We start from the raw sequence: 12537 nt of genomic DNA, 5'->3' as shown, positions 1-12537 counted from the left end.
CTCATCGACTATATCCCCACCTCTCAGGACTACGCTTGACTGAGGTTTGTTAAATGACATACTAGAAGCTTTATGTTTAAGGAAACCTTCTCTATAGATTTTTTTTTTTTTTTAGGGTATAATAAAGTTGCCTGGGAAGCCAAAAAAGAGACCTCAAAGATTTTTCTAATTCAACTTACACACTTTACAAATGAGAAAAATACGACATTGCCCATTCCATAAATACAGACAATAGAAGTTTTTCCCTAAGTCAGTTTTAGCTGTCATTTAAGGTTTTGATGTTTTTCCCATGTGGTCATAATGGCTTTGGACATAATGGTCTCATTAACTACCATTTTTGACTGCTCTGCTCACTAACAATTAGACACAGCCAATCATCTGTGCCTCTGTCAACAGCTAAAACTTTCTGTCACCTGAGATAACAGACATGGGCATCTGGACAGCAATATAAAGTTCTTCCACTGCCCTTGATCCTGAAAGAGACCCATGCATATTCTTACTCTTCATTATTCCTTTTCCTGTAGGAGTAACGTTTTCTTGCCCTAGATCTTATAAAACTATCTTAGAAGTCACTGTTTACTGATTACATTAATCAGTATCTTTCAAAAAAAAAAAGAAACAGCCCTCCTAAAGCTTTTGATAATTAGAAATTAACTAATTAGTGAATATTTCAGATTCTCATAATAGATGCTCAGTAAAAATTACTCATACCCCAACAAAGGTTTAGTCATATGCTATTCCTTAACATCAAATACATTGTATGTACTGAGAAAAATATTTACAAGACTTTTTTTCAAAAGGAATCAGTATTCAGTTTTACATTAGGGTGGAGGGGCAGTCACTTTACATGATGAGATATTAATTCTAACTCTTCTGGGCCAAAGATAAGCTTTCATTTTTTTCCTTAATATATGGATATGTTGGTCAATGACCATTTTAAGTTGTAGCAGTAATGATTTTTAAATGGTATACTGCTTGCTTTATGATTCACACATTTTTAGCATGACTGTTTAAACGCACTGCAAGCATAGCTGTAATTCCTGTCAAAACTGATTTTCAAGGCCAGTTTATGAAGGAAATTTCTAACTGATCATCCCTTAACAAAAGTTCTTAAAGAGGGGGCATTTAAGAAAATTTAAATTTATTTCTTAAAACTACCACCTGCAAGAGTTGGTTTAAAAAATTACTAGGTTAGGGGCGCCTGGGTGGCTTAGATGGTTAAGAGTCTGCCTTCAGCTCAGGTCATGATCTCAGGGTCCTAGGATCAAGCCCCACATCAGGCTACCTGCTCGGCAGAGTCTACTTCTCCCTTTCCCTCTGCCTCTCCCCTGCTTGTGCGTGCTCTCTCTCAAATGAATAAAATCTTTCTTAAAAAATTACTAGGTTAATTATGGAACAGTGCTACATACAATAAATGTACAATCAGAACAAAATGATTCTAGTGCCTACTTGGTTAATATTTTAATCTTACAAACATTTTTTGGACACCTACTAAATATGAGTTTGCCATGTTATTACTGGAAACATGAGAGTGAAGGATCTGATCTGTGCCCTTAAGAAATTCCCAGACTAATATAAATGTCTGCTCCTCTAGGAACATAGCCTCAGATGACATTCTTTGAAGAATATAAGAACAACAATCAAACAAATAAATCTACATCTGTCTTATTCATGCAAAAAATATCTAGTCTGATTTTAAATTTCCTAAAATTGTTATGTAACAACCAAAAACAAAACCTATATGATAACGATGTTCTCTTATGTATCTCCGAAAAATCACACTTCCATCCTCAGTTTTTGTTTGTAGTCAGGACTAAGGCATCACCATCCAGAAACAGCTTACACTAAATGCAGGTAATGTTTTAAACAGTATAAAACCAAAACGAAACAAAAAACTCTTCTAAGAAGTTAAATGACCAAACCTAAGACGATAATGACAATAGCAAATACTATACAAAGCTAACTCTTATTTTTCACTACAATTCACTCCTCCCTAAGAGTCAGAAAAGATGCTCTTCCTTGCACACAGTAGTAGTGTATTTTATAGAATCTTTTTTCTATGATATTATATATATTTTTATAACATTATATATTTCAAGGATTCAAAAAAACAATATCGACTTCATAAGAAAGACCAGTTTTAAATATCAGACTAAATACTTATCCTTCTCTTTTCTCTCCATGAATATTAGACTAACTAATTATCCTTCTTTTTTCTCCCCATTTTTCTGTTTCTAATCTTAGGGCATTCAATAGCTCCTTTGCCTCTACCAGAAGACTGAGAGACTAAGAAAGAATATTAAGCTCAATTAAATCGATGTTAATAAATGTCTCATAGAAGTACACCTTCTTTGTTGTTGCTGTTGTTACTTAAAATTCAGTTTGAGGAGAGAGGTCAGGAAGGAAGCTAAAATAAAAGTGTCAATAAAAAGAAGACAAATTTGAAGACATCGAGTCACAGATGTGATCTGAGAAGGACTAACAGAGCTAAGGCAGCGCTCTAGCAAAAGGCAGGACCCAGTCAAGATAGTACAGAAGCCAGGGATACAGAGCAAACAGCATGTCTCAAAGTCATTAAACCATCAGGGATTTCAGAGTAGAATCTGTAGGCTGGAGCAAAATAGGCAACTTTCTAAAAAATGAGGTATCTATCTATGGACAAATGTCAAACAACAGCAAAATGTACTTTTAATAAAGCAAAAATACATAACAGTGGGCAGAATCAGCTACCATTAGTACTGGGGGGAAAAGTGAGGGATATATGCTTGTACATGTATACAGGGTCTCTAGAAGAAAACACATAAATCATATAGCAGTGGTTGCCTGAGCAGAGACTTATTTTTGTATTTCTATACATCCTTTTATACTTCCTTATTATTTTTAAACCATGGGCACTTATGACTTAATCCAATAATATTACTTATTCCAATATAGGAATATTACTTAATTCCAAAAAGAAAAATCTGTTCAAATTAATTTACAAGTGAAGTGGCCAGAAATAAAAAGATATCAGAGGTCAAGAAAGATTTATCATTTAAAACCAGAAAAACAGTCCAAAGTAAAGACTAAAGTGTGAGGCAAAGAAAACAAGTCAAAACTGATCATGCAGTCAGTACAGCACATGTGGGGCTGGCAGACCAAAAAAAAATGAGTTAACTCATTCCTCAGCCTTTAATGAACTTCCAGCTTGGGTAGGAATTAATACCAGGCCACAGACAGCCAAGTGTGGACAGAAGGTGAGTAACTTAGAAATGGTATAATAGTTGAAGACAGCTATCTGAGCTTAAAGATTAAGCTAGATATCCTAACACATTACTAATGCCCCACCTGACTGAGCCTCCATAGGTTAGTGAGAGCAAAAGCACAGACTTCGGATAGTTCTTTCAAATGCAGTGTCTGTAACCCAGCTGCAATGGAAAGAGTCTAGAAACCAATGAGTCACTGAAGGTGTGGCTGAGAGTAGAATGGGACCAGGAAGAACTTAGAGGGTAAGAATGGATCTTCGTCCCTAGGTCATGTGGCCCAAACTTCCGTTCTATCCTCCCAAAGTTTCAGTTAGCCCGGGCTTGGATACTTCAGTGCCAAAGAGCTACCTTAGCAAACTTTAGATTGTACTGATGAAGAGATTACAATCTTGAGGAAAATAAAATTGCTTAGTTCTGAGACACATTAACGAAGTAAAAGAATTCCTTTCTTTAAATCCAAAATTAGTTCTTTCTATTGCTAAGCATATTTCTAAATCACTTCTAATTTAAATCACTGGGTACTCAGAATTAAATTTATAGTATTTTCAGAATTTTCCTAAATAAAAAATAACTCAGAAGGCAAATGTGAATTTAAAAGGTCAGAAGGGGACATTTAAAAAAGAACATTTTACCCATTTCACAGACACTTTTCGGCTAAAGAAACAGCAAATACAGGAAACAGACATGAGCACAATGCAAAAAGAAAACAATTTCCTTTCTAAATATTCATCTTCCAAAGTTAAACATAGATTTTGAGAACAGGATCTTCTTGAAAAGGTGTATTTTATAAGACAAAGCATTTATGAATGAACCAATTCTAACTTCTTAATCAAATAACACTATAATAAATTGAAGTAAGTATAAAATAATCTTATTCATTTCAAATTTTGGATTTTAAAAAAGAAACCTATGGGGTGCCTGGTTGGTTCAGTCAGTTAAGCATTGACTCCTCTTGATTTCAGCTGAGGCCATGATGTCAGGGTTTTGAGATCCAGACCTGCATCTGCCTCCACACTGGGTGTGGAGTCTGCTTAAGATTCTCTCCTCCACCCCCCTCCTACCACAGTCCCCAGCCCCTCTCTCACCTCTCTTAAGAAAAAGAAAAAGAAAAGAAAAAACCCTATAGCAAAGAATATAAAAAATGTGAAAAGCAATAACCTTCATTCCCTTGAGAAAGAACAAAAAGAATTACCTACCAAAAGTAGCTAAAAAACTCTTACTATGACCAGAAACTAACCATTCTTCTGTTATGCCGGAAATATATTATAAATACCACCTCTAGTAAGTAAAATTTTAATTGTATTTATCATAGGAAAATCTGACCTATCAGTTACTTTATTTTACTATCAAAAATAAAAACAACAAGACACCCTAAAATAGACTGCGCCACCATTCAACATGAGCAAGGCATGGATACACGCTCAATACTTAACTGATTTAAATATACATAAAAGCAAAGCCGTGAGTACTACAGATTAAAGACTGATTAAAATTAATAGATTAAAAATGGATTAAAAATCTATTTAAAATTAGATTAAAAATCCAAGAAACAGATCTCGGGAACTCAGAAATAAAAATAATTTTTATTTTAGATTAAGTAGCAATCTATTTCTTAGATCCTAAAATATGGCAAATATGTTATTTCTCTTTACAATGACTTAAAAATAAGCACCTCACAGCATTTATCAATACAAAACAATTGGTTACATACAAATTATCTTTTCCTTTTAATCTCAAATTTTTTATTAGAATAGTAAACTTTAGAATAGTAACAAAAGATATTCTAACCCTTAAGTTTCCATCAATTAAGTGTCCCATCAATCACGTGTGTTTGCTTATTTATATCTGACTCAACAGTCTGCGATGTCAGAGAAGCCAAATCTACAAAAGGTGGATAAGTGGATCATAAGAACCACAATCTATGATCTCACCGAGAAAGGAGTTCTAACAGTTCTCAGCCATGGATATGTAGTAAGCAACACATGTTTTAAAGCACTGGACTCCAATTGTACAAATATACTTCTTATACATCCAATTATTATAATGATCTAATAGAAAGTGAAGCTAAACAAATGTATCCAAAGAGACCAGGGACTGGAATAAGTATTTTTCCTGTCTTGTGCTCTATCAAAGATGTTGAAACTCCAGGGTTAGGTGAGTCATATAAACAGAGATGATAAAGTAATTAATCTTGAACAAGTGACATCTCAGATATTCTGAATAAATAATCTACTCTGCCAATGATTATAAAGACCCAGTATAATTTACTAGTGCCCACTGAGGGTTTACAAAGATATGCCAAAAAATTTAACAATAACTTGTTGAGAAGAGGCATGTTACCAATAAAGATACCATATATATTTCTTTAAACCACACTAAGTTTATTTCTATATTAGTATATAATATATAGTACTGAAAAAGATTCTAAATCAAGTCAATATTTATTCATCCACTTTTTAAAAATTTGACAATTAAAAATATTCTATAAAACCAACATACACATTTTAATATTTTTTAAAAATTTATTCTAAGGATTTCTAGGTAGTTTTTAACTATTATGTGAAGATTGAAAAATACATCCTAAAACATTCATACCTGATCGAAAGCACTCAATTATTTGTTGAATACCAGATTTGGATGTCTGTAGTGGTTGCTGTAACAAAGGAGCATCTCCAGGTTCCAGGATATAAACTACATGGAAGACAAACACCCACCCCAATCCCCACAAAAAAAGGGTTATTTAAATCATTTACTATTGAAGAAAAACAATGGTTTGCTACAATCATGTTAATGATAATCACACTTGTTCGTATATACTTCACCACCATCTTTGTAAGGCACAATGAAATAATGGGAAAAAAATAACTAAGATTATTCTCAATTCAAGGCTAAATTAAAGCTACTTAAGGCTTCAAATGCAAAGATTTACTATTTTGGTATTTACTACATATTTGTCATGTTTGCCTTTTTGTTCCCCTTGAAGAGGAGCCTCTGTATTTAATCAAAATTCTAGGGCAACGATGTCCTAGCCACATCTCATAAACCGTTCCAGAACCCTCTGGACAATCTACTACAGCTCTCTGGGCAATTATGAGAGCAAAACTCAAAAACCACTGCCTAAGGAAAGGACTAGTGAAGTGCACAATGACAGATGTTCAAGAATGTTCACTGCAGCCTCTAAATAATAGAGAAAAAATTTCAAACAAATTAAAAATCTCTCAATAGGAGCCAGACTAAATAAACTATGAAACAGCCCTACAACAGAGTCCTTCCTTCACAGCTCTTAGAAAGCATGAGCTAAATCTACATATACCAACAACAAAAGTTGTCAAAAATAGATTGCTGAGCAACAAAAACAGGTTAGAGAATATGATCTCACTTATATTAATATATATTTCAATAGATACAGAAAGAAATGTAATGTACATGTGTGTTTATGTATAGCCACTAATATAAACATAAAAAGTCTAGCAAGATACCAACAAAACAAGGGTTCTGTCAGGGTGGACTTTACAGGAGTGATTTTCATTTTCGGCCTCACACTTTGTTAGTGTTTCAGAGCCTGGGTTTTTAGAAGTATGCAGGTTAAAACACACACACACACACACACAAAAACACACACACACATTTATATAATAAGTAAAAATACTATTTCCACTTTAAAAATAAAAATTTTCATTTTCATATACAGATGTCTTCTTTCCAAAATTCTCAAATTCACAGTATAATTATATAATAAATTAAATTATGATAATATGAAAAAAGGTAACTGAAAAGGAAAACAGTTTTCCATCAGATACTAAAGATACAGCTATGGTAGGAAAAAAACAGCCATTTTAATTAACTTTTTTCAATATGTTATAATGTTCTACTCAACTATTACCATCTTAACCCAGGATCATCCACTCTGTGGGAAAATAAGGAGGATTACTTCAATAATGTGTGCTGCTACTGCTTCAGGGCCTGGTCTTGGCTTTCTGATAAGGGCTAAAGCCTACTGTGCTATGTATATAGACACAGCCTTAGATTCTACGTTAAGGCTTCAAATCTTGTCTCAGTGTATACAAGTTGGACGGAACTATCTCAGGACCAAGTCATTTTATTAAGTACAACTTTCCCAATTTTAAGAGATATGTAAGGAGTATTTTAAATGAATTAAAAACATGCACACACCCACAACTCATTTTGAGAACATCTGACATTGGCATTACCCGCAGTGATCAAAAATACAAAGACTACAGACCTGGACTTACTACACTGAAATATTTTTCTAACATTTATTAGATACAACTAAAGCAAATTAAACTCTCTGATCTCTTTCCCATCTCTAAAGTGGGGTTAATAAAAGTACCTAAATTATAGAGTTCTACGAGGATTAAATGAGCTAATGTAGGTTAACTACTAGTTAAAACAGGGCCTGGGATATAGTAAGTGTTCAATAAATGTTCTATCACCACCACCACTGCCGCCATCATCATGTACAAATCAATTGCTTTCTGACATCAGAAACTGAAAAACTGTTTCCAAAACCTAAAAAGTAGAATTCAACCCTTTAAAGATGCAATAACAGAAGTTTATAAATAGACTGATGATACCATTATTTGGATTAGATGGATCTCTTTTCATGATTTGTACAAAACAAATGACAAATAAAAATAATAACTACAAAAGAGAGGGTAGAAACTATACAGTTATAAAGAACTAAAAGTATCAAGGTTTGGCTCTATAAGTAGCAAGAATTTTAGAAAGGGAAAATTTTTTAAAAAACAGTAATGAGTAAGGGAGGGATATGGAGAAAAAAAGAAATTTGTCCTCAGAGTCCCCTTTCCTCATTTAAAAATGCTCCATGAAATAAGTCAATCAGCGAAAGACAATTATCATATGATCTCCCTGACATGAGGAATCTGAGAAGCAAAGTGGGGGGTTTGGGGAGTAGGGAAGGAAAAAATAAACAAGATGGGATCAGAAGGGAGACAAACCATAAGAGACTCAATCTCACAAAACAAACTGAGGGTTGCGGGGGGTGGGGTTTGGGTTATGGACATTGGGGAGGGTATGTGCTATGGTGAGTGCTGTGAAGTATGTAAGCCTGACGATTCACAGACCTGTACCCCTGGAACTAATGATATGTTATATGTTAATAAAAATAAGTAAGTCAATAAATAAAATAAAAATGCTCCAGAAAACTTTAATACACCAGCTTCCATTTCCACAAAAGAACATCTGATTTCAAAACTACAGCAGAATTTGTTACCTAATCACCTTCAGAACACTACTACCACTACACACATCAACATCCTGAAACACCATTCAAAATAACCCCTGAGTTAGCTTAGTCATCCATGGAAACACCCATTTAGCATACAGATCTATGTAGTTCCCACTGTAAAACAAACAAAAACCTAAAAAACTTTATATATTAGTATTTTATAAAAGTTTCCTCTCCTATATCCTATCATCCCTCCCAAGATCAGTTTACACAACCATTAGGAAAAAAAGCCATCATCTCCCTCTAATCACAACACCCAAACCCTCAGAAGTTAACATATGTCTTTATATTTTTCCAAGAACACACTTCCCAGAATCAAATACCTATTTTTGTAACAGTCTCTCCTACCTTAAAAAAAAGCCCCTTAAAATAACTTTCTGCTTATGATGTCTGGAATTTACTTACAAATAATACAGGGCAGGGAAGCAGTGGGAGGGTGGAAAACGGAACTGGGAAGAAGCGAGAATAGAGGGAAAAAAAAGAGATTGTCCATGTATCGATATGTTGTGTGATGCTTACAACAGGTTCCTTACACCATTCTCTCTACCTTTGAATTCTGAAAAGTTCTGTAAGAAACATTCTTAAAACATAAATAAGAAAGTACTTTACATACACTGACAGGCTTATATCACCACCCTTCACTACACATTGATCCATCCTATTAAGGTCTCCTCAGGAACACACTGCTCAGGGATCAGCCCCACTACTCATAATTCAAAAGAGGCTAGATCCCTGATGATTGCCCATTAAAAGAACTTCTCAAACACCATGTCATCTTCTTCCCTCCATCTGAAGGCATCCTCTTTTTAAAACTATCATAACATATTCCTTTCAGTACTGGAAAAACCTTCCACACAGCACTTATCTTCCTCTGAAATAATGACAATTAACTATCCTGTAAGTTAACAAACGTCTAGCTTTCCACCAAACTACTCTTCAGAAAGTATTTAATCTAGCTAAGAAAGCAAAGAATCACAACTACTTATGACCTGGTAGTCTGAAAAATAAACTGCATTCAAAAGGTTTCTGGCAAAAGAAATTTAATTTTTTAAAATTAATGCAACTTAGAGGACTTCTTGTTAATGAGGGAGGGAAAAAAAACAAAGAAGTTCCAATACATATTAAAAAGTTCAACTCTGAAAATCATCCTGAAAAAGACATTAAAGTCTCTAGAAAACTTTATCAGAATACACCAAATAAAGTATGGTCACAAATTATTCAATTACTTGTCTGTATCTATTTCTTCCCACTCAAAAGTTCTATGAGGAAATGACCTTATCTCTTTTGTTCACCACTTACATGCACATCGCCTTGGACAGTGCCTAGCACCTAACAGGTGCTCAATAATAATTTGTCAAAGAAATAAATACATGAACACAAACTTCTTCTTAAGTAAAAGGTTTTATTTAAAATGGTTTCATTAACCAATTCAACTTAAATGACTTGAAATGTTCTAAAAAAAAAAAAAAACTGGAATAAAAGATCAGTGAACTACAAGTATAAAAGGCATTCACAGCCTTCTACTTCAAAACTAACAAATTCCATTCAATATTTGATAAAATATAAATGACACACAAAATGTGCAGTATGAAGGGGTGCTGAGACAGGTCAGGGGCAGCTGAACACAAACTGGATCCCATCCTGGGACTGTATTATTAGCAGAGGTAAGTTATTACTGATTTCCAATAAGCCGGGCCAGGGGGGTGGGGGGTGGCTGGGACAGGGCCACAGTACATGTGTACCAAAGTTTTCTGAAAATGGGAGTTCTTCCTCTTTACCACTGCCATTTTTTCCCATTAGTCAAAAAAGTCCTCTATCTGAACTCCACTGTGCCAGAACCAAGTACACTTAGAGCAGTTAAAATACTCCAACAAAAAAACAAGCAAAAGCATAAAAAGTCCTAATAATTTTTAGGTCAAAAATAATGATAAACACCTGCCTTTAAACTAGAATAGCCTTTGTTTGGTTTAGTGACATATGTACTCAATGATTCCCTTTTAACTTGTACCTCTAAATGTTTCTGACAAAACATATCAAACTTCGAGTAACTAGAAAACTCAAGTTTACATACCACATTTATCAAATTAGTCTTCTAATATTCTTCAAGAGACTGGAAAAAGGAACTTTTTCATTCCATCAATCCAACTAAAAACAGTTCTAATGAATAAACTACCCTAAAAATACTTATGTACTCTACCTCAATAACCAGATTTTTTTATTTTGCAATACAGTATATTCTGCGCAAGAAAATTTTTTAAAGGTTGCAGTCAGCAAAACCTGATTCTTCCAACAAGCTCAGTTTAACAAACTTTTTTAGCCCAACCACACTCACTTTTAGGCTTTAACCGCTAAACCCTGGGGAATATGCGCAAGAAACTTCATTTTTAAAAGTTTAAATGACTCCCCTTTCACAAAGACATGCTACTATTCTGCTACCTATTTTCTCCTCTGTCTTCAGTTTTTTAAACATTCAAAGGACACGGGGCAACTAGTCCTAACTGCAGCCTGCCTCAAAAGAAGGAAAAGGAACTGAGTGATTGATCTTGTGGAAAAGATTTAAGGTGACACTTGCAGTACTTTTTTAAGGGATCAGGCATTGGAGACCTCTTGTTTATACAAGCTTTTAGCTTCATAACTAGTTTTATACGCCTGCTTACTTAGACATGACTTCTTGGGCAGGAGGAAAAGAAAACTGGAAGGAAACACAAGGCTGTGACGGAGGGCAAAGTAACTGGAGGGGAAAGGAATATACCTGGTTCACAGCATCCGTGATGATGGTGGTCAGTCTGACAGTATTTGTCCCTTAAAGGCATTTTCAGTGGGCGAGACCTACTTTCCTTTCACTGTAAGAAGCTCTTCATTGCGGCTTGGCTGTTGAAAGAAGCACAAACCCGTCACTCACCCTGAACTTCCTTGGGGGGGGCTCTGGCTCTATTTTCCACATACGTTCCCTCCACCCGCCCTCCGTTCTCCCTCCACGGTACCCGTACCTTCTTCTAGAACCTACAGGAGAAAAACGCACGAAGGCTTCTCCAGCCCCAACTCCCGCACAGGTTCAGCACCCTACCCGGAAACGCAGCCTGGGGCGCGCAGCGCAAGGCGAGGGCCTGGCCGGCTGCGCGGGCGGCAGCGGCCTCGCCGGCCCGGGCGGGCGCGCGCGGAGACAGAGGCGCGGAGCGCGGCGGGCACGGCCGGCGCCGGGGCCCGAGGAGCGAGCGGCGGGCGCGGCGACAGGACCGGTCGAGGTGCGGCTCCCGCCGGCGGCCGGCCCACGCCGCGCCCTCCCGCCACGCACGTGCGTTGGGGTCTCCGCGGTGGAGCCCCCGTCCCCGTAACCAAGTGCGCCCAACTTACTTAACTCCTAGGGCGGGCCGGCGGGCAGGCGGAAGGAAGGAAGGCAGGCCGGGCAGCCGCGGGGACAGCCTGGCGTGGGAGGCGGCTTCGGGCCCCACCTGGCGCAGCCTCGGCGGACCACGCGAAGGGAACCGGGGTTCGGGCCCGACGCGCTCCCAAAGAGTCCCCGCCGGCGCTGACGCGGAAGCGCCACAGCTCACCACGTCCCTCCGCGGCCGGAGGCGACGGCGACGGCGGCGGCGGCTCACGGCGTCCCTCCGCGCTGTGGAGCTGGGCGGGCGGGCGGCGCGCGGGCGCAGGCAGTTGACAGGAGGAACCGCCCCGCAGAAGCCGCCGTCGCCACCGAAGGAGCCGGAACCGGAGCGGGCAGGACCTGGGCGCCCCTCGCCGGGGCAACGGCTGCCGCCGGAGCCCGGCTCCCCCCCCTCCCAGCACCGCTCCACCTGCAACGGTCCCTCAGGCTTTTGGAGAGGGGCGGGGAAGAATGGGGGTTCCCCCCCACCTTGGGCCTCTTTTGCTAGTAGTTGTTGTTTCAGGAAACTTTATTAAGTCCGTCTCTTTCTTTCTCTGTCTCCCCCTCCCCGAAGAGCCTGAGCTACCGCCGCGGAGCGGGTAGGAAGGGGGAAGCAGAGACTCTCCCGCAGCGACTAGGGAGCGACTGACTGACCC

The 12537-nt window shown here is 37.8% G+C and overlaps 1 protein-coding gene across 3 annotated transcripts in view; it reads right to left on the bottom strand.

Annotated features, from left to right (window-relative positions):
- The window catches only part of ZNF800 (zinc finger protein 800), a 36549-nt gene extending 24589 nt beyond the window's left edge, over nucleotides 1-11960 (bottom strand). For all 3 annotated transcript variants that reach the window (XR_009403757.1, XM_059396469.1, XM_059396470.1), the window contains exons 1-3: nucleotides 11869-11960; nucleotides 11267-11385; nucleotides 5841-5936 (exon numbers count right to left, since the gene is read on the bottom strand). Coding sequence is in view for 2 of the 3 variants with exons in the window: in XM_059396469.1 (XP_059252452.1) it covers nucleotides 5841-5936; nucleotides 11267-11327 (157 nt within the window). In the remaining variant the exon portion in view is untranslated. The remainder of the gene's footprint in view (nucleotides 1-5840; nucleotides 5937-11266; nucleotides 11386-11868) is intronic.
- Between the last annotated feature and the right edge of the window lie 577 nt (nucleotides 11961-12537).

Source organism: Mustela nigripes, chromosome 4 (genome assembly GCF_022355385.1).
Source record: "Mustela nigripes isolate SB6536 chromosome 4, MUSNIG.SB6536, whole genome shotgun sequence".
Lineage (NCBI taxonomy): Eukaryota > Metazoa > Chordata > Mammalia > Carnivora > Mustelidae > Mustela > Mustela nigripes.
The sequence above is the reverse complement of the archived record's forward strand: the minus strand, read 5'-3'. Positions and strand labels throughout refer to the sequence as shown.